At 43.7% G+C, this 23171-nt stretch overlaps 1 protein-coding gene across 5 annotated transcripts in view; it reads right to left on the reverse strand.

The window, feature by feature from the left end:
• TRAPPC12 (trafficking protein particle complex subunit 12) overlaps positions 1–23171 on the reverse strand; it is a 103680-nt gene that overhangs the window by 69545 nt on the left and 10964 nt on the right. For all 5 annotated transcript variants that reach the window (XM_019021478.3, XM_019021479.3, XM_019021477.3 and 2 more), the window contains exon 3: positions 11692–11808. In XM_019021478.3, the coding sequence (XP_018877023.3) occupies positions 11692–11808 (117 nt within the window). The remainder of the gene's footprint in view (positions 1–11691; positions 11809–23171) is intronic.

Consider the following 23171-nt stretch of genomic DNA (forward strand, 5'->3'; position numbering starts at 1 on the left):
CATTTACTCAAAACTTTCTTATATCCTCAAATATTTTCTTGGGACATGATTTATAATGGCTGCATGATATTCAATCACACTCACGTACACATTATTTGTTAATTTGATATTGAACGTGTGTCACCTTTCAGAAACTATAAAACTGTTCACTAACCGAACACCATTCAACAAGAGCTGCTGGTGCTACGGAACTGGCCGAATGACACTCTATTCATGTTTTATCTAAAAGCTCTCCATCAGGGTTCTCTGGGATGACAATGAGTAATGAAGATAATGAGATAATCCTTTGCCACTACTATGACTAGCTGTCCCAGGATAAAAGAAACCAAGACCATATTCCCTTGAGTCCAAGGAGTCAACTTTTTTGACTATCACAAATGGAAGCAGTACAAAAAGCAACAGAAAAACCAGAGTCCTAAAGAAAGAGGGTATGCAGTGGTTAGACAAAGGAAACTGCCGGTTTTTATGAACAAAAGTTATAAACAGTTAAGAAGAGAAACTGTAAATAATAGTTTTTAAGTTCTACCAGTAACCCAGAGTTGTCCTTCTGCACTAAAAGTATTCAACTGTTTTCTTCTGGAAGGGTCTTTGGGCGCAAAGACCACCATTTATTTTGTATAATAAATGAACAAGATCTCTGTACGTGGTATATTTTCCTTACTTTTGTGGTAATACAACTCCTATTTATGTCCACTCACGGCTAAGTTGGGCCTTTTCAGGTTGTACTTATCAACTTATGTGCCTAGCTCTGTGTGAAGGTATTCCTAATTTCATCGAAGTTGTGAGTGTGCTGACCAGGTCTAAAACAACAGAACAGGTCATAGGAAACACAATCATATCAATGTTTTGGAACAGATGATGGCCCAGTCTTCAGCTGGCCACCCTGGAGTTGGAGATGACATGAATCCGTTCTAGATGAAGGTGTAGCTGGCCGCTCTGTGTCACCGAGCCCTCACACGCCCCTGCTCCAGTCAGAGCTCACCTGCACTTGCTCATTGCAAGATAAGCACCCTCAAACCAACCTCAAACCTAATCTTTTTGTTTGTTTTTTGAGACGGAGTTTTGCTGTTCTCGCCCAGGCTGGAGTGCGGTGGCGCGATCTTGGCTCACTGCAACCTCAGCCACCTGGGTTCAAGCAATTCGCCTGTCTCAGCCTCCTGAGTACTGGGATTACAGGCGCTCACCACCACGCCCGGCTAATTTTTGTATTTTTAGTGGATATGGGGTTTCACCATGTTGGCCAGGCTGGTCTTAAACTCCTGACCTCAGGTGATCCACCTGCCTCGGCCTCCCAAAGTGCTGGGAGGTGTGAGCCACCATGTCTAGCCTCAAACCTGATCTTAATGGTGCCTTTCCTGCCCATGGTGAAACCTTCCTATTCTTAATTCCTATTTCTCCTTTAGCTCCTTGGGGCAGTGGCCGCATCTAATGCATTGCTTTTTAATTTCTAAAAGCATTTCTTTAGTGTGGCACTTGGCATGCAAAAAAATTGTGGAACAGACAGTAAATTCATAGCACTACAAGAAGACAGTACAAGAATAAACTAATGCTTAATTAACCACACTAGTAATCAAAGAAATGCAAACTATAATTTACTAGTGAGTTGATCTTCACTAGCAAAACAAATAAAAAGCAAATGTCATTGTTAGCCTAAAAAAATTAGAAATTTTTTTAAAAAAGAGACAAGTCAGGATAGGCAAGGAGATGCTACAGCCAGTGCACTCAGGTGCTGTGGAAAACATAACCTGGAATGACCTTCTGAATGACAATGGGGAGTATTTATGAACAGCCTTTGACTTCAGAATTCTCCTCCTAAGACTTATCCTGAAGAAATAATCACATATGTAGAATTCTGTATAAGACAGTTCATCTTAAGATTATTTATAATAACTTCAGATTATGTGGCTATTAAAATGTTTTTAAAGACCCTTTTATATGGGGAAATGCTAAATATATAATACATAATACAAAGACACAAATTGATAGAAGCATATGAATTTTGTGCCTAAGCATATATACACAAATATGTATCTCCATCTTCATACATGCACACTATGTATAGTATAGATATGCACACACATACGTATAACACATACACTAAAATGTAAAAGGACAGTGGTTATATAAGCAATCTTTTTTTCAGTTTTTCTTTTCTCTTTTAGATACAGGAACTTGCTATTTGTGAAGGGAGGAAAAAAGAGTTTTGTGAATGAAAAAATAATGATGGATCAGCACTCATGCAGACAGCGCTTTGATGTCCTGGCCTGTCAGAAATCAACAGTGTGCATGTCACTTCTCTCCACACAGTGACGCCTTCAGTCTCTGTACCTAGAACAGTGCTTGACATGCAGGAACGAAATTCATGCTGGTTGAAATAATACAGCATTTTCACAAGTATGGAAGGTGTAAGTTACTACTAAGTACAGCAGCTAAAGCATAAGCAAAGTTTTGGGTTTTTCTGAAAAACAAAAGGATTTTGATACAGTAGATATGGAATCTCCTGATGTTCAATTCTGTGATGACACACAAAGCCCAGTGAACTCAATTTGTTTTTTATTTCATTTTATTTGTTTTTGAGATGGAGTCTCGCTCTGTTGCCAGGCTGAAGTGCAGTGGCATGATCTTGGCTCACTGCAACTCCGCCTTCTGGGTTCAAGCCATTCTCCTGCCTCAGCCTCCCGAGTAGCTGGGACTACAGGCGTGCACCACCACGCCCAGCTAATTTTTGTATTTTTACTAGAGACGGGGTTTCGCCATGTTGGCCTGGATGGTCTTGATCTCCTAACCTCGTGATCTGCCTGCCTCGTCCTCCCAAAGTGCTGGGATTACAGGCATGAGCCACCACGCCTGGCCCTCAATTTGTTATCTATTTGATGGACCTCAAAGGCAATTAGAATTTGTGTCGGCACAAAAACATATAAACGGGAAGATCTGATTATGGATACTTATGTATTTTTTAAACAAGTAAGAAATATTTTACAGTAAAGGCTTCCATCTCATTTTATACCCACTATGTATAGATACTCGCCACCAATCAAACATTTACATGTGTAACAAAATTATTTGCAAGGGCTTTGCAAATATAAAGTACTCCATAAATGATTAAAAACAGTAAAACATATCATATAAAAAGCCTTCAGCTTTTGCCATGATTTCATATTCTAACACTTATTTTCTATGTCTCACACTAGATCACAACTATTAAAAATAAAGCAAATGCCTACCATCTTAATTATTCATTTCTTTGGGAAATGTAAATCTTTTAAAAAGTGGCTTCTTTCCTGACTGAAAATAGAAAGCAGAAATGTTTATGCTCTTGTTACAGTTTCTCCCAATATAATTTTCCCACAGATGACTGAATATGAAAGATTTACTTGGATAATTGCTGCTATTGATTAAGTGTGCACTATTAGAGTGAGCAATTTACTGGTTAATATCGATTGGTGTATAAATGACATGCAGTCATATCTACACAAACTTACACCAACCCGAGAGCCAATTTTCTAGGAGTCAGAACAACCCAATTCCCTGAGACGATAACACAAAAGAGCACGTGGCAGAGAGAGTCTGGGCAGCCCTTTCCACCTGCATCTCCCAGGTGGAGGTGCAGAGGGCTCGGCGCTGGCAGACCTGCTGGGGGACACGGAGTGGGGAGCAAAGGGGCAAGGCCCAGACCCAGCCTCACACCTCAGCTGGGGAGAGCCCCCACTGCAATTCAGGGCAGAGGTGACTGAGAGAGCCCCTTCATCTCTAATTTAGATGTGGTGTGAGAGTCAGATGCATCAGTAGAGGGAACAGAAACAGGATTTTTTCATTTCTTCCTCTTTTTTTTTTTTTAAAGACAAAGTCTTGCTTTGTTGCCCAGTCTGGAGTGCAGTGGTGCGATCACGGCTCACTGCAGCCTCCACCGCCTGGGCTCTGGCAATCCTCCCACCTCAGCTTCCCGAGTAGCTGGGACTACAGGTGCGTGCCACCACATCAGGCTAATTTTTAAATTATCTGTAGATAAAGGGGTCTCACTATATTGCTCGGGCTGATCTTGAACTCCTAGACTCAACTGATTCTCCTACCTCAGCCTCCCAAAAGTGTTGGGATTGCAGGCATGAGCCATTGTGCCCAGCCAGATGATTTTCTTTGTATAATCATTTTGAAAAACATTAAAGGAAAAAAAGAGAAGAAAACACATGTTATTTACCATTTACAACTTATACTTTCCCAAATGGTGATTTTTTCTGATAAGAGAATATAAAATATTTGTCTATGGTTCAAGTTTACTTTGTATTTCAAAAACATTTCTAGGCACAGTAATATTTTTGTTCACACCAAAGGAGATCAACTGAGACCATAACTGTCTCTCCTCGCTGAGGTCAGGCTTTGCTATCATATCCTTTGTCGGGGGCCTGGCAGGACATGATGGCTACTGCATGGTCACAGGAGTTTCTGAAGAGAGTCTTAACTTTTTGCAAAGTTGTGAGCAAGGGACAGTGATGTGCCCAGGGCATGGCACCAGAGGGGACTGGGCTGCAGGACAGCTGTGGCAGCCTCAGGAAGAGGATCACAGCCGCCAGGAGACTGCCCCTGGCCGGGCAGGGCTCAGGAGCCATGGTGCACAGAGCTCTGTGCTGCAGTGGGCCGCGCAGGGCAGGAAAGGAGCGTGTATGGGAACAGGTGCACGTGTGGGACATCCAGGGCGGCACAGAGTGAGCTTGGTCAGGTCACACTGTGCTGCCCGATCAACTGCATATAACATAATTCTCTTCTTTTGGATATTGAATATTAAGATTTTTAATAGAATTTTTGGCTAAGTAACACAAGTAATACAGCAGCAAACATTCTTGAATGTCTTTTTACACACATGTACAAGTTTTTCTAAAGTATATAATTGAAAGTGGGATTGCTGAGTCAAAAGTTATACAAAGCATGTACTTTATTATTATTATTATTTTTTTTTTAATTTTTTTTGAGACAAGGTTTTACTGTGTCACCCAGGCAGGAGTGCTGTGGCCCGATCATGGCTTACTGCAGCCTCAACCTTCCAAGGCTCAGGTGATCCTCCTGCCTCAGCCCCACAAGTAGCTGGGACTACAGGCGTGTGCTACCACGCCCAGCTAATTTTTGTACTTTTAGTAGAGGCGGGGTTTTGCCATGTTGCCCAGGCTGGTCTTGAACTCCTGGGCTCAAACGATCCACCCACCTTGGCCTCCCAAAGTGCTGGGATTACAGGTGTGAGTCACCACGCCCAGCTTTATTAGCTATTGTTAAATTGCTCTGCAAGACAATTCACGTTCGCATCAACAATGTGTGCTGCCTACCCTTACTAACTGGTGCTGCCAGTGTGATAGGCTTGTCCGCTTCCCTCCTCTTTAGAGTTTCTCCTGGTACAAGCCTCCAACTGGAGGCACGGTAGACATTTCCTTGGCCACACATGTCAAGCACACGTGTTTGGAGGTTTATTTTTACGAGCCTCGGCAGAGCACAGCCTCAGCATTCTGATCTTCAGACTTGTCCAAGAGGTGATGTGGAACTAGCAGAGCCAGGGCTCTTGGTTAATGGACAAATGCTGGAGAGGGGACGACCGGCCAGGAGGAACCAGCACATCCTTCCAAGGTGGGATGTGACTGTGGCTACTGTGAGAGCCAGAGCCAGTTTTTATGATCGCATGCCATCTGCTATTTGAAATTATAATTGCTTATTTTCTTAGTGTGTTTTTTGCTATTTTTATCTTATTATTTTCCACCTTATTCCCCTTCCTGGTGGCCCTCCTCCATTTTCTTTTTCTTTTTTTTCTTTTTTTGAAACAGAGTCTTGCTCTGTCACCCAGGCTGCAGTGCAGTGGCGCGATCTTGGCTCACTGCAAGCTCTGCCTCCCAGACCACTCTCCTGCCTCAGCCTCCCGAGTAGCTGGGACTACAGGTGCCCGCCACCACGCCCGGCTAATTTTTTGTATTTTTAGTAGAGACGGGGTTTCACCGTGTTAGCCAGGATGGTCTCGATCTCCTGACCTTGTGATCCGCCCGCCTCAGCCTCCCCCCTCCTCTATTTTCAATGATAGATGTCAGAAATATGGAGCAAAGAAACTATTTTTAAAATCAGAATCTAAAGTATACCACATAAAACTTTAAACTTTGTGAAAGAAATCTTATGAAAATCTCATAATTACTGTACATGACATGTAAAATTCTAATAATGAAGTTAGTCTGATATGAGATAAAGATTTTAGATAAAAATTACTTTTACTTTTTTTTGCTTGCAGTACGATACAGGGTCTATTTGAAAAACTGAACATAGGCATTACACAATTTCCAAATGATGAGAAAAACAGTCTAATAAAAATCACTCAAGTAACTAATGGCATGTACATAACTTTTCTCCATCTAAGACTCAAAGGGAATTATTACCTCTACATATGATACCATTAAAGTGATTAACACGTCCTTCTCCCAGGCTGTGACATCCATTTCCCTGTAAATTACAATCTTAGGAAACTCTGACATAACTTAGGAAAATAATTCAAAAACCCTTCCCTGGCTGCCTTAAAGACAACACAAATTATTTTAGGACACACTAGAATTAAAATACCAGGGCAAGGTAAAGATCCTTTCATAAATACATTTTTCACCTTACGTAAGCTCCCTTGTTAGGCCTGTTAATAAAATTTCTGATGGTCTCAAGTATTTCCAACGTATGAAACACATCAAACCATTGTATATATTTATTAATAACAGGAACGATCAAAGAGGGTAAAAAATAGCCTGTAGAAAAAATTAATTATAATTAACATGCATGGCTTTGTGTGTGATTTTTAAACCCATTATTATAAAGCCCTGTCATGCTGCCAGTTCAGTTCCTGCCTCAAGAGGATACATCACAGCAGCTTCCCCACGGCCAAACCAAGGGGCCATGCCCACACCCTTGGGAACAGAGCATGGACCAGCGAAACGGCCATCCTGGAGATCTGTAACTGCATTAGCAAATTATAAAGGATACAGATACTTACAAATTAGCTGTTTTTTCCCCTTTAAAAAAGAGTATCTCCATCTCTCTCCTCTCCAAAGCTTTCTAATCATAGAAATAATTACAGAATCACTTTGCTAAAAGAAACTCAAAGAAGCATTCGACTGACATTGACTCACATTTAAACTTGGTGTGATGTGTGAAGGTAAGCAAGGGATGCTTGTTTACCTTTTTGAGGACACGCTTCTGTAAATACGGTAAAGGACGTGGGGAAGAAAGGCAATTTGGGGAGCATAGTTTTCAGTGGTTCACAGGCTACCAGAAGGATTCAGACAGCAAACACCTACACCTAAGATAATTTCCTGCTTCTATTTTAGGAGAGGGTCTCTGCCTGGGTTTTTGCGCTTACTCCGAGTTAATGAGTACAGACCTGTGTGTGTATGTTGCGTGACCATGTGAGTGACAGTTCCACAGCTTGGGGAGCGTGGTGCAGAGGAAGGAGGAGAGGGAAGCGTCTCTGGGGAAGGTTTGGCTTCTGAGTCTGGAAGGGTCCTTCAGTCTCTGCAAGTCGGGTAACAGCTGGGAACTTTGCTCTGGGGCAAGAGGCCTGAGGGATTCATGCTGGAGCTCTCGGGATTCCTGCCAGTTACAGAAGCAGGGTTGTGGGAACTGGTATTCAAGATGTGGTACAAGCAGCTTCTCTGTGGGAAGTGGATGCAGGGCATGAGGAGAGAAAAGGGAAACTTCACTGCCGTGGGTTAGGAGTGCAGCTGAATTTGTGTCTGTGTCTGAAGACACTGATGAAGAATCATAAGAGTTACAATAAATTTGTGAATCTGGAATATATACTTCTTTTAAAAATAGTGTATGAGCTTCAAGTCAGCAATAAGTAAATTAAAAATAATAGAATAGCACTTCTAAATCTGAGTAAATGCCATAAATGGTTAAGAAGGCAGAACTTCACGGAGCAAGAGCACTAGCTTAGCAACCTTTATTGTTATTGCTGGAAAAAGAAGAGGCTTAATATGTATTTGCTCAATGAATACACGAAGAAACACAAGTGAGAACTTGTTTGTTTGAATCCCATCAGATATAAGGTCTTCTCATGGGAAATCCTACCCCTGGATACAACCCAGTCCTAGAAGTTGTATTGAAAAGCTAATTCCCACGGTGTGTAGATCCGACGGTTCAGAAATACTAAGTCATTTGGTGGGAGGTAGTCAATGAGCAAAACCACCACCAGCAACTGTGCTTTTTGCTGGGCTGTGCGGACTGTGTAAGGGACACAGGGCAGTAGGGATGGTACTGGTAACAGGAGCAAGGACATTTGTTTGGGGCCAACCTCTACACCTTTGTAGATCTTAGTGTTCTAATCTACAAAGTGGGCATTTTGGACTATGTTAGTTTTTCAAATTTTTAAATAGTAAAATTCATCTACCTTTCCCCCCACCCCCAAAAAAAGACGTATCAAGAGAGACTTCTACATAAAGTAGACCCTGCTGAAACGCTCTGCCTGACACTGGCCCTACCAAGTCACCTCCGCAGGCCACGCCCAGTCACCCCGAGGCCCCTCCCTGGAACCCGAGGGTTCTCAGAATTACAGTTTGAAAACGTGCTGGATTCGATTTTCATTCCTATCAAATCCTTCCTTTCCTTTTCTGTCACTGCAGAGGAAGAAACGTTCCATCTTTCTCCAGACTAATCTTGTGGTTTCATCTCCTCACTCTTTGCGCCCCTCCCCCGTAACCGCCCCCTGCTCTATCCTTTCGTATGAGCTCCTTCTCTATTTCTTTAAACCCAACATTCTGACGCTACTTCTTTATCAAAAGAGTAGCTTACCGACTGGGGGTTCTCTTATCTATTCATTCCCTCATCCCTTTATTTACTCAAGAAGACACCGTGTACCCATTCTGTGCCTGACCGTGCTGGGTCCTCAGATGCACTGGTGAACAAGACACGCTTCCTGACTGTCACGGTGTTTATTACAGATTTTTAATTTTTGTAGGTTGGCTCTGTCTCCCCCAAGTTACAGCATTTGTTATTGACACTGATGACATGTCACCTCCCAATTCATGCATATAATGAAGTCAGGATAAAATCCAAGTAACTAAGGCTGCTTTGCCAATGTTCGGTACTTTCTCAAAAACAGGCTTTTTGGGCAAAACTCCAAAAAAAGATTTTTTTGGGAAAAAGATCAGGGATCAAAGGAAGTTAACAATCAAGATAGAGAAGAATATAAGAAACTGACTTTTGAGTAAAATGGGGAGGATTCTATTTTTTTTCCTTTAGGCTCTCTCAGGAAGCAAGAGATCTGCTGACAATAGAACACTAGAAAGTAGAAAGTCAAAGAGAAGTTTAAAATCAGAAGAGAGGGACTAGAAAATCCAGGAACCCAGGGCACGATGTCCCTGCGCGACCTCACAGCGGAGTACAGCCCCCGCCCGTGCTTCGGAAAGGCCCTCACACAACCGCGATCTGGGTCATCACAGCCGGGAGCCAGGCCCCAGGCAAAGGGGTTCCAGGTGGCCCGGTCAGCGTAGCAGGCAGCCCCCAATCCATACTGAACCCAGGAAAGCTTCTAAAGTGTCACAGAAGTCACAAAACCACACATAATAAGGATTTGTCTGAATTCAAGAGAACTAGTCAATTAAGGAAAAAATTTTGTTACTTTGTTAAATGCTACTGTTAAAGATCAAGAAATCACTCCTCTCCTGGCTCAGGATTTCAGCCTCACAAACATCAGTCATTTCTGGCAGAATGGGGACAGGCTATACCTCACCTTCAAATACAGAGGCAGAGGTGATGTAACCAAAAAGGAACTGGGATTATTTTCTTCTGAACTTCACTGTAGTCTTCTTGCAAGTAAGTGATTTACATATTACTGTTTTCACACAAAAGACAGTTGCCTCTGAGCTGGGACTGAGCCACGCACTACTCCAAAATAAACTTTAAAACATTCTCATTTTCTGTTTTAGTTCGCAGGCTAACCTTCACCTGTCATTTCAATGGGCTGCAAAGTTTAATCCTCGAGAAATTTCTAAACTTCTCAACTATTATATCTTTAGGAACTAAAGTTTGCTTAAAATAGGTGAAATCTGGTCGGGTGCGGTGGCTCACGCCTATAATCCCAGCACTCTGGGAGGGCGAGGCAGGTGGATCACCTGAGGTCAGGAGTTCAAGACCAGCCTGGCCATGGTGAAACCCTGTCTCTACTAAAAATACAAAAAATTAGCCGGGTGTGGTGGTGCACGCCTGTAATCCCAGCTACTCAGGAAGCTGAGGCAGGAGAATCGCTTGAACCCAGGAGGCGCAGGTTGCAGTGAGCTGAGATCACGCCATTGCACTCCAGCCTGGGCAACAAGAGTGAAACTCCATCTCAAAAAAAAAAAAAAAAAAAAATTGGTGAAATCTGAAGCCCGGTGCAGAAGAATTAGTAACAATTGAGAAAAACAAGATGGGGAACTATTAGAAAAATAAGTAAATTAGGAAATTCCATTCTCTTTTTTGAAGGTTGAAAGGTGAATACATGTCCTCCAGATTGTTCACCCAAATGAAGAGTGTCTGGACCATGTGCCGCTGAAATACAGTCAGGATAAGGGCTGCATTTCAACATGAGTTTCTGACAGCCGGTGGGACTTATTCCCAAAATCAAGGACCTCACTCTCCAAACCCCTTCAAGAAAGTGCGCCCACTAACTTGACTGCATGCAGGCATGGGAGCATGGCTTTGCTAAGTCCACTCTAGGCAACCGTGTGGATGAGCTAGCAGAGCAATTCCACAGCCCCCTAAGGAGACGACACTGGGGAGGTGAGATTCGGTGTGAGATGGGGCTCTCATTTCAGAGTACTTACCCCATGGCTACCATAGGATTCCTGAAGGAAACATACGCGACAAACTTCCAATATCTTCTCCTTAATCTAGAAAAGCTACCCAACGCGATTACAGCTGTCTTTAAGATTATAAATTCATTGGAAACAAATCAACCTGTACAGCAATGGTGATCCAGTACTAATGTTTTTTTATTTTTATTTTTTTGAGACGGAGTCTCGCTCTGTAGCCGAGGCTGGAGTGGCAGTGGTGTGATCTCGGCTCACTGCAACCTCCACCTCCCGGGTCCCAGTTCAAGCGATTCTCCTGCCTCAGCCTCCTGAGTATCTGGGATTACAGGAACGCACCACCATGCCCAGCTAATTTTTGTATTTTTGGTAGAGATGGGGTTCACCATGTTGGCCAGGCTGGTCTTGAACTCCTGACCTTGTGATCTGCCCGCCTCGGCCTCCCAAAGTGCTGGGATTACAGGTGTGAGCCACTGCGCCCGGCCATGAATTTTAAAAACCTACTTATAGAATTCATGACAAAGCTTAAAAATGTTCAGAAATTCACCCATTCAATAATAAACTTTCTACACAAAATGCAGAAAATACAATATATTTTAAAAATGAACACAAATCATTTATCTCTATTATATATGATGAAGCAAACTCGATCAAAGTATGCGCTGCTTTGAGTAATTTGATCATTTCCAATAATGGCTTTTTAACTAATTAGGCTTAAAAGTATCCATGTATTAATATGATGCTTTTTGGTGCACAGGACTGGCATCTACTCCAACAAAATTCTACTTATGTGCAAGAGCTTTGAATAATATTCAAAATAATTGACTTCTAGAGAAAATATTATGAAGGCAGGCAGGACTTATCACAAAACAACACTGAAATCAAACACATTGTCACTTACGATTAGCTGTTTCAATCCAACAAAAGATTGTTCCACTGAGTCGGCATTTAGGACTTGTCTCTTTGCTGCAGCTTTTTCACCCAGAAAGCGAAGCATCAAGTCTTTAACTGCATCTCCCTGGGAAGAATAGAAGAAAAATATGTCAAGACAATAAAAAGTCAACTAAACTCAGCTAACCAGAACCCATAACTAAACACAATTTCTTTTTTCTCCACTGGCTTATGGAGGTAAAAGTAACGGTTATAGTATCGTAAAACTTCAATTAACCAGAAGCTAAATTACCACAATCGTTACTAAAATGCATAACTTTAGAATTGCTCTTTATTCTTTTTATTTTAAAAATTATATCTTTATTCACCACTGATCAGAAAGCATGTTCTTTATTCTGAAGAGGAAACGGTAAGTCCTACCGCCTACTACCAGGCTTGTAGTGAGAAGCAAAGCCAAGCCAGCAGAGAGGCCTCAGGTGAGTGGCCTAGGGAGGCCCAGGAGCATGAAGGTGACACTGCTGGGGACCAGGGGCTGCACCCACAGTGGCCAGCCTCGCGCTGGTGCAGGCAGGCCTGAATAGTCTTCCCAAATTTCATCAATGCCCCCATGCTTGCCTGGACCTCCAGGAAAGCCTGGAGGGCTAGGGCTAAAGAAGTTAAATTACCAATGGCCCTCTCTTCAGTGCTGAGGTCACCAGCCAAGCCAACGGAAAACTGAAACCCCCTTTCACAGCAGGTCCTCGGTAGCCTCGCTGAGCCAGGCCTTGCTCCAGGAGCTGCTGGGCGCACTTCATGCTGCAAGCCAGGGAAGAATCCAGTTGCCTCTGCACGGGACCGTTTCTACTCCTGACCTGACTCCTCTGATTAGAACGATCTTTAGACGGTGCTGAAGAACACTGGACGTGGAATCTGAAGCATGCCACTTACTTTAAAGGGAAGACACAGAAGGGCAAGGGGAGGGAGAACAGGTGCTTTTGTGTGGCCTGGGGACAGAAGAGATGTGCCAATGACCTGCCCTGAGCAGGGAGCAATCTCACAGCTGGTGTCAAGCCCAGATGCTGGGCGAGCCAGCCTTCATGACCTTCGGGAGTCGGCACGGTTCGGGGGCCCCAGGGAAGGGCCTGAAGTTACCAAGTCTGTTGTATGGGGACAAACTAGTCATCCCAACAGTGCAGAGAAAACTGTCACAGTCCACAGGCCTCAGTGCTGTTTCGGTGGCTGCACCGCAGGCCGAGGGAGAGTCCAGGGTTAGTAAAGGCTGCTCACAGGACACAATGCTCTCCACGGGTGGCAGGAGATGCCTCTCACACACAGCTGGGACCAGGACACAGCCCTGGACCATCTCTCTCCTTTCTGGGGGTGCTGCTGACTGAGGAAAGGCACCTGGGAAGGGGCAGCAGCACTGAGGTCCCTGAAACACCTGAGGCAGGGGCAGCCGGGGGGATAGAGCAGCCCAGGGGGAAAGGGAAGCAGCGCTGAGGTCCCTGAAACGCCAGAGACAGTGAGTATCCTGGGAGGACGAAGCAGTGGCTCTGAGGTCCCTGAAACGCCAGAGACAGTGAGCATCCCGGGAGGAGGAAGGAGTGGCTCTGAGGTCCCTGAAACGCCAGAGACAGTGAGCATCCTGGGAGGAGGAAGCAGTGGCTCTGAGGTCCCTGAAACGCCAGAGACAGTGAGCATCCTGGGAGGACGATGCAGTGGCTCTGAGGTCCCTGAAACGCCAGAGACAGCGAGCATCCTGGGAGGAGGAAGCAGTGGCTCTGAGGTCCCTGAAACGCCAGAGACAGTGAGCATCCTGGGAGGAGGAAGCAGTGGCTCTGAGGTCCCTGAAACGCCAGAGACAGCGAGCATCCTGGGAGGAGGAAGCAGTGGCTCTGAGGTCCCTGAAATGCCTGGAGACAGCAAGCAGCCCGGAGCTGGCTGGATCTTCCCTGACATGTGCTCTGGGCATCTGGCCCACAGCAGCTGCTGACAGGGACACAGCACAAAGTCCCTGCAGTCTCTCGGGTGAGCAGAAGAAAGACTCAAACTAGGACAACCCCAAGATGGGGGGTGGAGAAAGCCAAGATCTCTCCATCTCAGCACAAAGCTGCCTCCCAGCCACAGAGAAGCTGATGCTCATGCTGCAGGCGGGCCACCGGGAGCACACAGTGACTGAGGGTGCAGAGAGGCCTGCGTGCCCCTGCCTGGACTTCACCGCTGGCTCAGATCTCTTCCTATTGTTCTCCTATCCTTTTTTTTTGGCAGCGGGGCGGGGGGCGGGGGGCGGGGGGCGGGGAGCGGGGGAAAGAAAAGCATAGAAGTTGTTTCTCCTAAGAAGCAAGGTTATTTCAATCTTTTGCTATCTTTCAAAATAGTGACACTTAAAAGAAGAACAGAATCTAGACCATGAGAGCAAGAGAATCAGAAAAGCTGCTGACATTGCTTCTCTGCTCTGCTGCCTCCCTTCTACCGGGAGAGATCAACAGCCTGCGGCAGAAGGGGCTGGGTGGCTCTGGGTCATAGGTCTGTCTCTTCCCTGGGTGCTAAACCCGGTGCTCGCAGAGGCCAGCCTCACGTTTTCTCACATTGAGGAAAAGACCTAGGGGCAGCAGTTGTATAATTTCTGCTTTCAGAGCATAATGTGAAGTACTTCAAATACCAGATCCACAAAATCAGCTAACTGATCTAGCAGCAATAATTAAAGGGCAAAATAAAAGAGTTTAGACACAGGGCTCCATAAAGCTCTGCAAAAATGCAACTCATCTCAGACAAAGAGCATCTCAGCCAGAGGGGCAGCAAGCTGCGTAAAGAGCAAAATCAAATTGCAATGCCAGGGATGGAGGGCCAATTCAACTCCTCCATCCCCACAACATTATCAATGAGACCATGCTGCGAAAATCCCTCGTCCTTAAAATTCTGTTAGTTAATATTTTAGCTACCACAGCCAAGTTCCTGAGATACTAGCGTATGCATGACTATCAAATATCCCACCAACAGAGGGCCAAGGATGTGACAAGCGTCTTAAGACAAACCTCGCCCTTGCTGTGTGGCTAACTGAAGGCGGTGACAGCGCAGGGAGGTAGAGACGCTTGGACTGCATCTCCTCTAGCCGTTACTGTGCAGGGGAGGTGGGAGGGGGAGGGAACTTCCCCCAGGGCTTTCTAGAGAGCTGTGCTACTACACCTGGGATGGAATCCAGCTAGAACCAATGATTCCTTCAGACCAGCAAGCCATTCAGTGAGGGTCTACTTTATCCAGGGCAAGGTTCAGGGAACACGAAGGAGATACATGAATATATCACAATCTGGGACTCATCGTGATGTCGCCACCCCATTCTCCTGGTCAGGTGCATTTATGGAGGAGCAAGTGGCTGTTCTCACAGCTGACAGGCGGTTAGAGCCTGGCTGCCTTTCCTGCAATGGGGGAATAGTCTCAGTAGTCCCTTCTTGATTTTGATGGTGAAAGACAAAACATAAGCCAGAGCAGTGGACTGAAAGCGTATGGGCCTTACCGTCTGGGAAGCCCAAAGACACAAACGCTCATGGGGTAGCGCTGCTGAAAGGCAGCAGCCCCTGCACCTGGCACAGAACACGCTGAGCTTTCTGCCACATCGCCAATGCAGAAAGGTGCCTGTTTATCCTGGCAGGGTCTATCCTCTGATCCAGTGTTCGCTTACTCCAGGGAAAAATGAGACCACCTGAACAAAAAAAACCACAACAATTAAAACAAAACCCAAACCCAAACTCAAGGATGTGGAGAAACTGGAACCCTCACACACCACATCATTGGTGGGGAGTCGACATGGAACAGCCATTTTAGAAAACTGTCTGGCGGGGCCTCAAAATGTTGAACAGAGTTACCATAGAACCCAGCAAGTCCGCACCTAGCTATACATCCCAGATCACTGAGAACACATAGGCACAAACGCCTGTGTGTGAACGTTCACAGTAGCATTACTCACAACAGCCAAAAGGCAGAAACAGCCCAAATGTCCACCAACTGACGAATGAATAAAAAGCAGCAGTAATTTGCTTCTGTCCATTTCAGGGTAACTGGGACTGGATTGTCTTGATGTGAACAACTGCAACATTGCTCAGAAGAAATCTAACAACTGTCTTCAGATACAGCAAAGGACTGTGACCCGACAGAAGGAAAACATGAGTTGAACTCTTGAACCCAATGGCACTTTTTGGACCACGCTGCAGGAGGAGAATCCCAAGCAGGGTTTGGGACATCAAGGAGGTTAAGGCGGATGGGCTGATGAGCTTGAGACTGTACTCAAATATGCTTTCCCAACATTCTTATTTTGCTAAATTATTAACAACAATGGGAGACAGAGAAAGTGTGAGAGTGTATGTGTCAGAAAGAATATACATTATCTCTATATAATAAGTTCCACCTACATAATCCTTTGTGGTTTATTCTAAAAACCCAGCTACAATTTATAACATAATTTACTAGAAAATGGTTTTGGAACATACTTACAAACTGGATAATTCTTATATCCAGAGATCTAGAAAGGAGGGAGCTAAGCAGAGAAAGGGTTTGTGTGGGAGCCCTTGAGTTTACTGCTGATCACTCAGCTGTATGTGCAGAGGGTGCAGCTCTGAAGACAGGAAAGGATGGGGTGCTGTGAGCTGACAAGCCCAGAGCTCACACAGGGCTGTGGGGTGTTGAGTGTGGGTCTGCCATGGACAGGGTCCTGTGAGCTGGCAAGCCCAGAGCTCACACAGGACTGAAGGGTGCTGACTGTGGGTCTGCCATGTTTAGTGCTCTCACTGAACAGAAGGGGAATTCAGTATAGACTTCAGAAAGGTCACCCAAAAGTAGAAGCTACTGCTCTGAAGTCATTCTAAAAAGCCTAAAAACAAACATGAAACTAAATCTGTAAATAAGTTACTTGCTTGTCAGAATAAAGGGCAAGTCTTTTCAAAGGAAGATGAAAAAGCTAGACACACAACCTGAAATCCACAATGTCCACCTTCTAATAAAAAATTACTAGACATGTAAAACATGTGTCCCGTAACTAAGAGAAAAAGTACATAAAAATAGATGCAGATATTACATAGATAATGGAACTTTCAGATAAGAACTTTTTTTTTCTTTTCCTTCTTTCCTTTTTTTTTCTTTAAAGAGGCCTATGTTGCCCAGACTGGCCTCACACTCCTGGGCTCCAGTGATTCTCCTGCCTCAGCCTCCTGAGTAGCTGTGACTATGGGCACATGCCACCACACCTGGCTCAGAAGACAACTTTAAGGTGCCTCTTATAAATGTTCTCAAGAGTTTAAAGTAAAGCTTGAAAATGATAAAAGAAAAATGATACAAAAAAGAACCAAATAAAAATTCCAGAGATAAAAAACATGGAAAAGTCACTGAATAGGATTAGCTGCAAACTAAAAAGTCTGAAGAAAAGATAAGTGAACTTAAGGACAGCAGTAGAAATTCTAAACTTAACCACAGAGAGAAAAAGACTGCAAAATAAAAACACAAAAACAGATCCTCAGTAGCTTCTGTGGCAATATGAGGCAGTATGTATACTTGGAGTTTCCAGAAGTAGGAGAGAGAAAAAACACAGAAAATACCTGAAGAAATAATGACCCCAAATATCCCCAAATTGACAAAAATGATAAAGTCTCAGATCCAAAACAGCCAATGAATGCCGAGCAAGATAAACATAAATCCCATGTGAAGGTACATCAGAACCAAACTGCTGAAAAACCACGGATAAATTGTAAAAGCACCCAGAGGAAAAATATACAATTAGGTACAGAGGAGCAAGGATAAGAATTACTACAGACTTCTCATCAGAAACTATGCAAGTCAAGAGACAGTGGGATGGCATCTTACAAGGTCTAAAAAGAAAAAAAAAAACCTGTCAACCTAGAATTCTACATACTGTAAATATGTTGTATATTTGGCAAAAATAAACTTTAATAATGAAGATGAGGCTGGGCATGGTGGCTCATGCCTGTAATCCCAGCACTTTGGGAGGCCAAGGTGGGCAGATCACTTGAGGTTATGAGCTCAAGACCAGCCTGGCCAATGTGGTGAAGCCCTGTCTCTACTAAAAATACAAGAACTAGCCAGGCGTGGTGGCTCACTCCTATCATTCCAGCACTTTGGGAAGCTGAGGTGAGCAGATCACTTGATGTCAGGAGATTGAGACCAGCCTGACCAACATGGCGAAACCATGTGTCTACTAAAATTACAAAAATTAGCTGGGTGTCGTGGCACATGCCTATAATCCCAGCTACTCAGGAGGCTGAGGCAGGGGAACTGCTTGAGCCTGGGAGGTGGAGGTTGGAGTGAGCTGAGATTGTGCCACTGCACTCCAGCCTGAGTGACAGAGTGAGACTGTGTCTCAAGGAAAAAAAAAAAAATTAGCTGGGCGTGGTGGTGCGTGCCTGTAGTCTCAGCTACTCTGGAGGGTGAGGCATGAGAATCACTTAAACCTGGGAGGCGGAGGTTGCAGTGAGCTGTGATTGTGAAACTGTACTCCAGCCTGGGCGACAGAGCAAGATTCTGTCTCAAAAAAAAAAAAAAAAAAAAGTAATAATTTTGAAACTAATAAAAGCTGCGAGAATCTGTAGCTAGTACACCTGCACCCCAAAATTAAAATTTCTGCCCTTCAAAAGACACCTAAGAAATTGCAAAAACAAGGCACAGAATAGTAAAAAAAAAAATTGCAACACATCTATTGTGTATGATAGCTCATTTCCAACCAGGATATTTACAGAATTCTTAAAACACAGTAACAATAAGACAAACATCCAAAGTTTGAAAGATGGAGAAAACATTTGAAGAGATACTTTATAAAGATATACAAATCGTCTACATATCAAAGGATTAATATATGAGATCCTTCGTATCAAGTAGCCTATATAACCTCAGTCATCAGAGAAATGCAAAAATCGAAAAAAGTTGACTATACCATGGATATAAAATAATTGGAACTCTCATACGTTGCTGACGGAAACATGAAATACTGTGCCCACTTTGGAAACTGTTCTATTTCTTATAGAGCTAAATGCACATTTATCATAAGCCCCAGAAAGTATACTATTAAGTTTTTACCCAAGAGAAACAAAAATATATCCACAAAAAAGACTGTACTCAAATATGCTTTCCCAACATTCTTATTTTGCTAAATTACTATTAACAGGATAGAGTGTGAGTGTGTGTGTGAGAGACAGAATATACAACATTACCTCTTTATAATAAGTTCCACCTAAAGAGCCCTTTGTGGTTTATTCTAAAAACTCCCCTACGATTTATAACATAATTTACTAGAAAATGGGTTTCGAACCTACTTACAAGCTGGATAATTCTTACATACACAGCAGTGGGAATTCAGTTATCAGCAAAGGCTCAAGGCTGGCAGTAATTATGGATTCCAGATTCAAGACTTTTGGTGCTGGAAGGACTCACTGGAGGAGACTCTCAGCCATCCACCAATCTCTGATCTCCCCCCCCCCCACCTTTTTTTTTTTAACCTCAGACAAAGTGCTGCTCTGTTGTGCAGGCTGGAATGCAATGGCGCGATCTCAGCTCACTGCAACCTCTGCTTCCTGGGTTCACGTGATTCTCCTGCCTCAGCCTCCCAAGTAGCTGGGACTACAGGCGTGCACCACCACGTCCGGCTATTTTTTGTATTTTTAGTAGAGACGGGGTTTCACCGTGTTAGCCAGGGTGGTCTCGATCCCCTGACCTCGTGATCCGCCCGCCTCGGACTCCCAAAGTGCTGGGATTACAGGTGTGAGCCACCATGCCCGGCCCTCCCCTTCTTCTAGTAACAGAACTTCGGTTTTGCCTGAGCACATGGTCGCCTACCTAAAGACTATTTTCCGCCTTCCTTGCATCTTGGTGTGGCCAAGTGACTAAACCCTAGGTAGTGGGATGGGAGTGGACACACTGTCTTCCAGATGACGTATCATAAAAGGAATACTGCAGAGCTCTCCAGCCTCTCTCTCTTCCAGATGGCTGGAAGACAGCAATGGGAAAAAGCTTCCTGGACTTGGTTGAGGAAGGTAGAGTCAATCCACAGTGCTGGCCCACATATCTCCAAAGTGTCCTACCACCTGGAAATAAACATGTATCCTATTTGAGCCACCATACCTTTGGCTTTCTTTGTTAATGCAGCTGAACCTACAGCCTAACTGACAGACTTACCAAAACCTTTCATTTTACAGAGAAGAAAATAGAGCCACAGATGTTCAATGAATTCCCTTAGGTTACACAGGTTATTGGCAAAGCAACAATTTGAAACCAATTCTTCTAATTCAAGGCTCTTCCTAAGCTCACATACTGATCAGGGATATGTCTACGTATCAGGCAACTTCTGGGACCCTGGAGAAGACTCAGCTACTCATTCTTTATGGAACACTAAAGTTAAGCCATTTGATTTCCAGTTCTTTTTTTTTTTTTTAAATGTGGGTAAATAGAAAAGGCATTTTATTTTTAAATTTTAGAATATTTAGTTGACAAATACAAATTATATATATTCAAGGTATACAACATGATCATTTGTTATAAGTAGACATTGTATACTGAATTCCAAAGTCGAAATAATTAACACAACTGTCACTACCCATAGTTACTGTGTGTGTGTATATGTGTGAGGGTGGTGAGGACACTTAAAATCTGCTCTCATCAAATTTCAAGTAAACAACGCAGTATTACTAACTATAGTCACCATGTTAAATGTACATTCCATCCCCAGCATTCCTTCCTCTTGCATAAATGAAGCTCTGTACCCTTTGAGTAACATCTCCCCATGCCCCTCACACCCCCAGGCCCCAGCTTCTATGAGTCTGACTTCTGTAGATTCCACATGTAAATCAGATCACGTGGTATTCATCATTTTGTGTCTGGCTTATTTCACTTAACCTAATGTCCACCAGGTGCATGCATATAGTTACAAATGGCAAGGTTTACCCTTGTTTTTTAAGGACTAAATAGAATTCCATTGTGTATATTTTCTTTTCTTTAAAAACATTTTTTTTTTTTTAAAAAGAGACAGGTCTTACTCTGTTATCCATGCTGGAGTGCAGTGGTGCCATCATAGCTCATTGCAGCTTTGAACACCATGGCTCAAGTGAGCCTCCTGCCTCAGCCTCCTGAGAAGTTGGGATTATGGGCGTGAGCCACTACATACCAAATTTTCTCTGTCCTCTCACCTGTCGATATGCACTTAGGTTGATTCCCTATCTGGGCTACTGTATAATTCTGCAGTGAGCATGGAGCGCAGGCATCTCTCTGAGATCCCGATTTCAATTCCTTTGGATACATACCCAGAATGGGGGACTGTTAGATCATATGGTAGCTCTATTTTTAACTTTTTCGGGCACCTCCATAATGTTTTCCATAATGGCTGTATTAATTTACATTCCCACCAACAGTGCACAAGGGTCCCTTTCTCCACACCCTCACCAACTCTTGCTGTCTCCAGAGTTTTCAGTTAACAGCCATGATATCTCATTGTGATTTTGATTTGCATTTCCCTGATAATTAGTGCTGTTTCTAGTTCTTTGACTTAAACAGAGATCCTTCTGAGAGAAATACAATTAGTCATTTTCTATGGTAGGGAGAAATACAACATAAGACAAAGAGGCCAGAACTAAGGCAAAGAGAACCTGTGTTCTGGCACTGGCTCTGCAGTGTTGTGGCTGCATTATCTAGGGTAAACACGCCCATGGGACTCTGCCTGGATCTCTACTGAGCCACAGGACACTGAAATTATCCATTTGCAGGTCTGCCTTCCCTTGTCTAGGCCGTCTGTCCTGGTCTGGGCTGGCGGGTAGGCATTACACCCTCCTTTGTGTCAGGAGGAGAGAGGATGCCTGGGACATGGCAGGCTTGCTGGTGAACACACAAGTCATTCGGATCTGTTTCCTCATCATAAAAGGAGAAACTGGACAGGACCAGAGACCTTTAAGCTTTTTTGAGGAACAGGTGTTTTCCATTCCTTGAAAGCTTTGAGCTCGCTGCAAGGTACTGAGTACTCTTAGCTCTACTCACTAAATGTCATATGCTCACCCCAGCCCTTTTGTCAACCAAAGTGAAACACCTCTGCCCCTTTCCAAATGTACCTAAGACCCTTGGACTGCAGCACCCAGTTGGGAAGCAAAAGGTTAAGTCTTTCCTGTGGCAACCTTCAGATTTCCTCTGAGTTACAGTCAGAGGGAGAAGCAAACGGCAAGGCAAGCAACAGAGGGTTTGAAAGAAAGTGCTAAAGGCCAGACCCACAGATGTTAAAGGAATTTTACAGCAGAGAGGACAAAGACCCCGAGAGAGACGGGAAGAAACATGGAGCAGAACATGAAAGCCATCTTGGGGGTACAGGATACAGAGACAAGACCAGGGAGTGGGAGTACAGGTAAGGATTCAGTGACAAATAAATCCAATCCCACACATCCAAATACCCCTGACATCAGAGTCCGGAATTGGTATTCATTAAAAAGATCCTGCAAAGGTTAAATTATGCTCAGTATATTCTGCCTAAGAGGGTGGAGAAGGATGCCTAGACCAATGCCTGGTCAAGAGTAAGCACACAATAAATATAGTAAAGGAATGTTAGTAAATTAGTCAATGAACATTCTGGAAAGACTGCCGTGTAAAACACCCAAAATACGGATGTCTATAGGCTTACACTTCAGTTATCTGAAAAAATTAATTGGCTTCATTTCTCTAGTATGTCACTTTTCTTTTCCTGGAGAATTCACCACTCCTAGGTCTCAGCCATCTATCAATTCAATAGCAATAGTCACAGTCATACGACTGGCTTATTGGCTTACCTATTTGTGTTCAGGAGTGAGAGTGGAGTGGGTAAGTGGGTTCAGGAGTGGGTAAGTGGTTGCACTAAAGGGGGCTGTAGGTCCTTCTTTCAGTTTCAGGAAGACAGACACGCACAGGATCTGAGGCCAGTAACTGGGAGGTGGGGCGCCCCATCATGTACAGTGCCATATGGAAACTACTAATCCTGTCCCACAATTTGGTTGCAATAAACTAAAACTGACATGCATATGATTTAATCTGATACATATGTATACATATATTTATAAAAATTTTATCATACTATGCATGCTACATGCTATCTTCTGTCCTGATTTTCAAATTTAACAGTAGGAGATGAACCTCATTAAATATTGTTTTGTATCTTTTTAAAAATAGATTTTACAATTTATTTATATTATTATTCACCAATGATCGGAGGAAGATTTTATTACTTAGAGCACTTTTAGGTTTGCTGCAAAATTAAGCGGGTATAGAGATCTTCCATATATTGCTTGTCCCCCTACACACACAGTCTTCCCCATGATCAACGCACCTCGCCAGAGTGGTCCACCTATTACAACTGATGAATCTACATGGACACATCATTGTCACCCAAAGTCTACAGCTTACATTAGGGTAGACTCTTGGTGTAGCACATTCCATGGGTTTGGTAAAATAAATAACAACATGTACCCAGCATTAAAGTATCACATGGAATAGTTTCATTGCCTTAAA

Source organism: Gorilla gorilla, chromosome 12 (genome assembly GCF_029281585.2).
Source record: "Gorilla gorilla gorilla isolate KB3781 chromosome 12, NHGRI_mGorGor1-v2.1_pri, whole genome shotgun sequence".
Classification (NCBI taxonomy): Eukaryota; Metazoa; Chordata; class Mammalia; order Primates; family Hominidae; genus Gorilla; species Gorilla gorilla.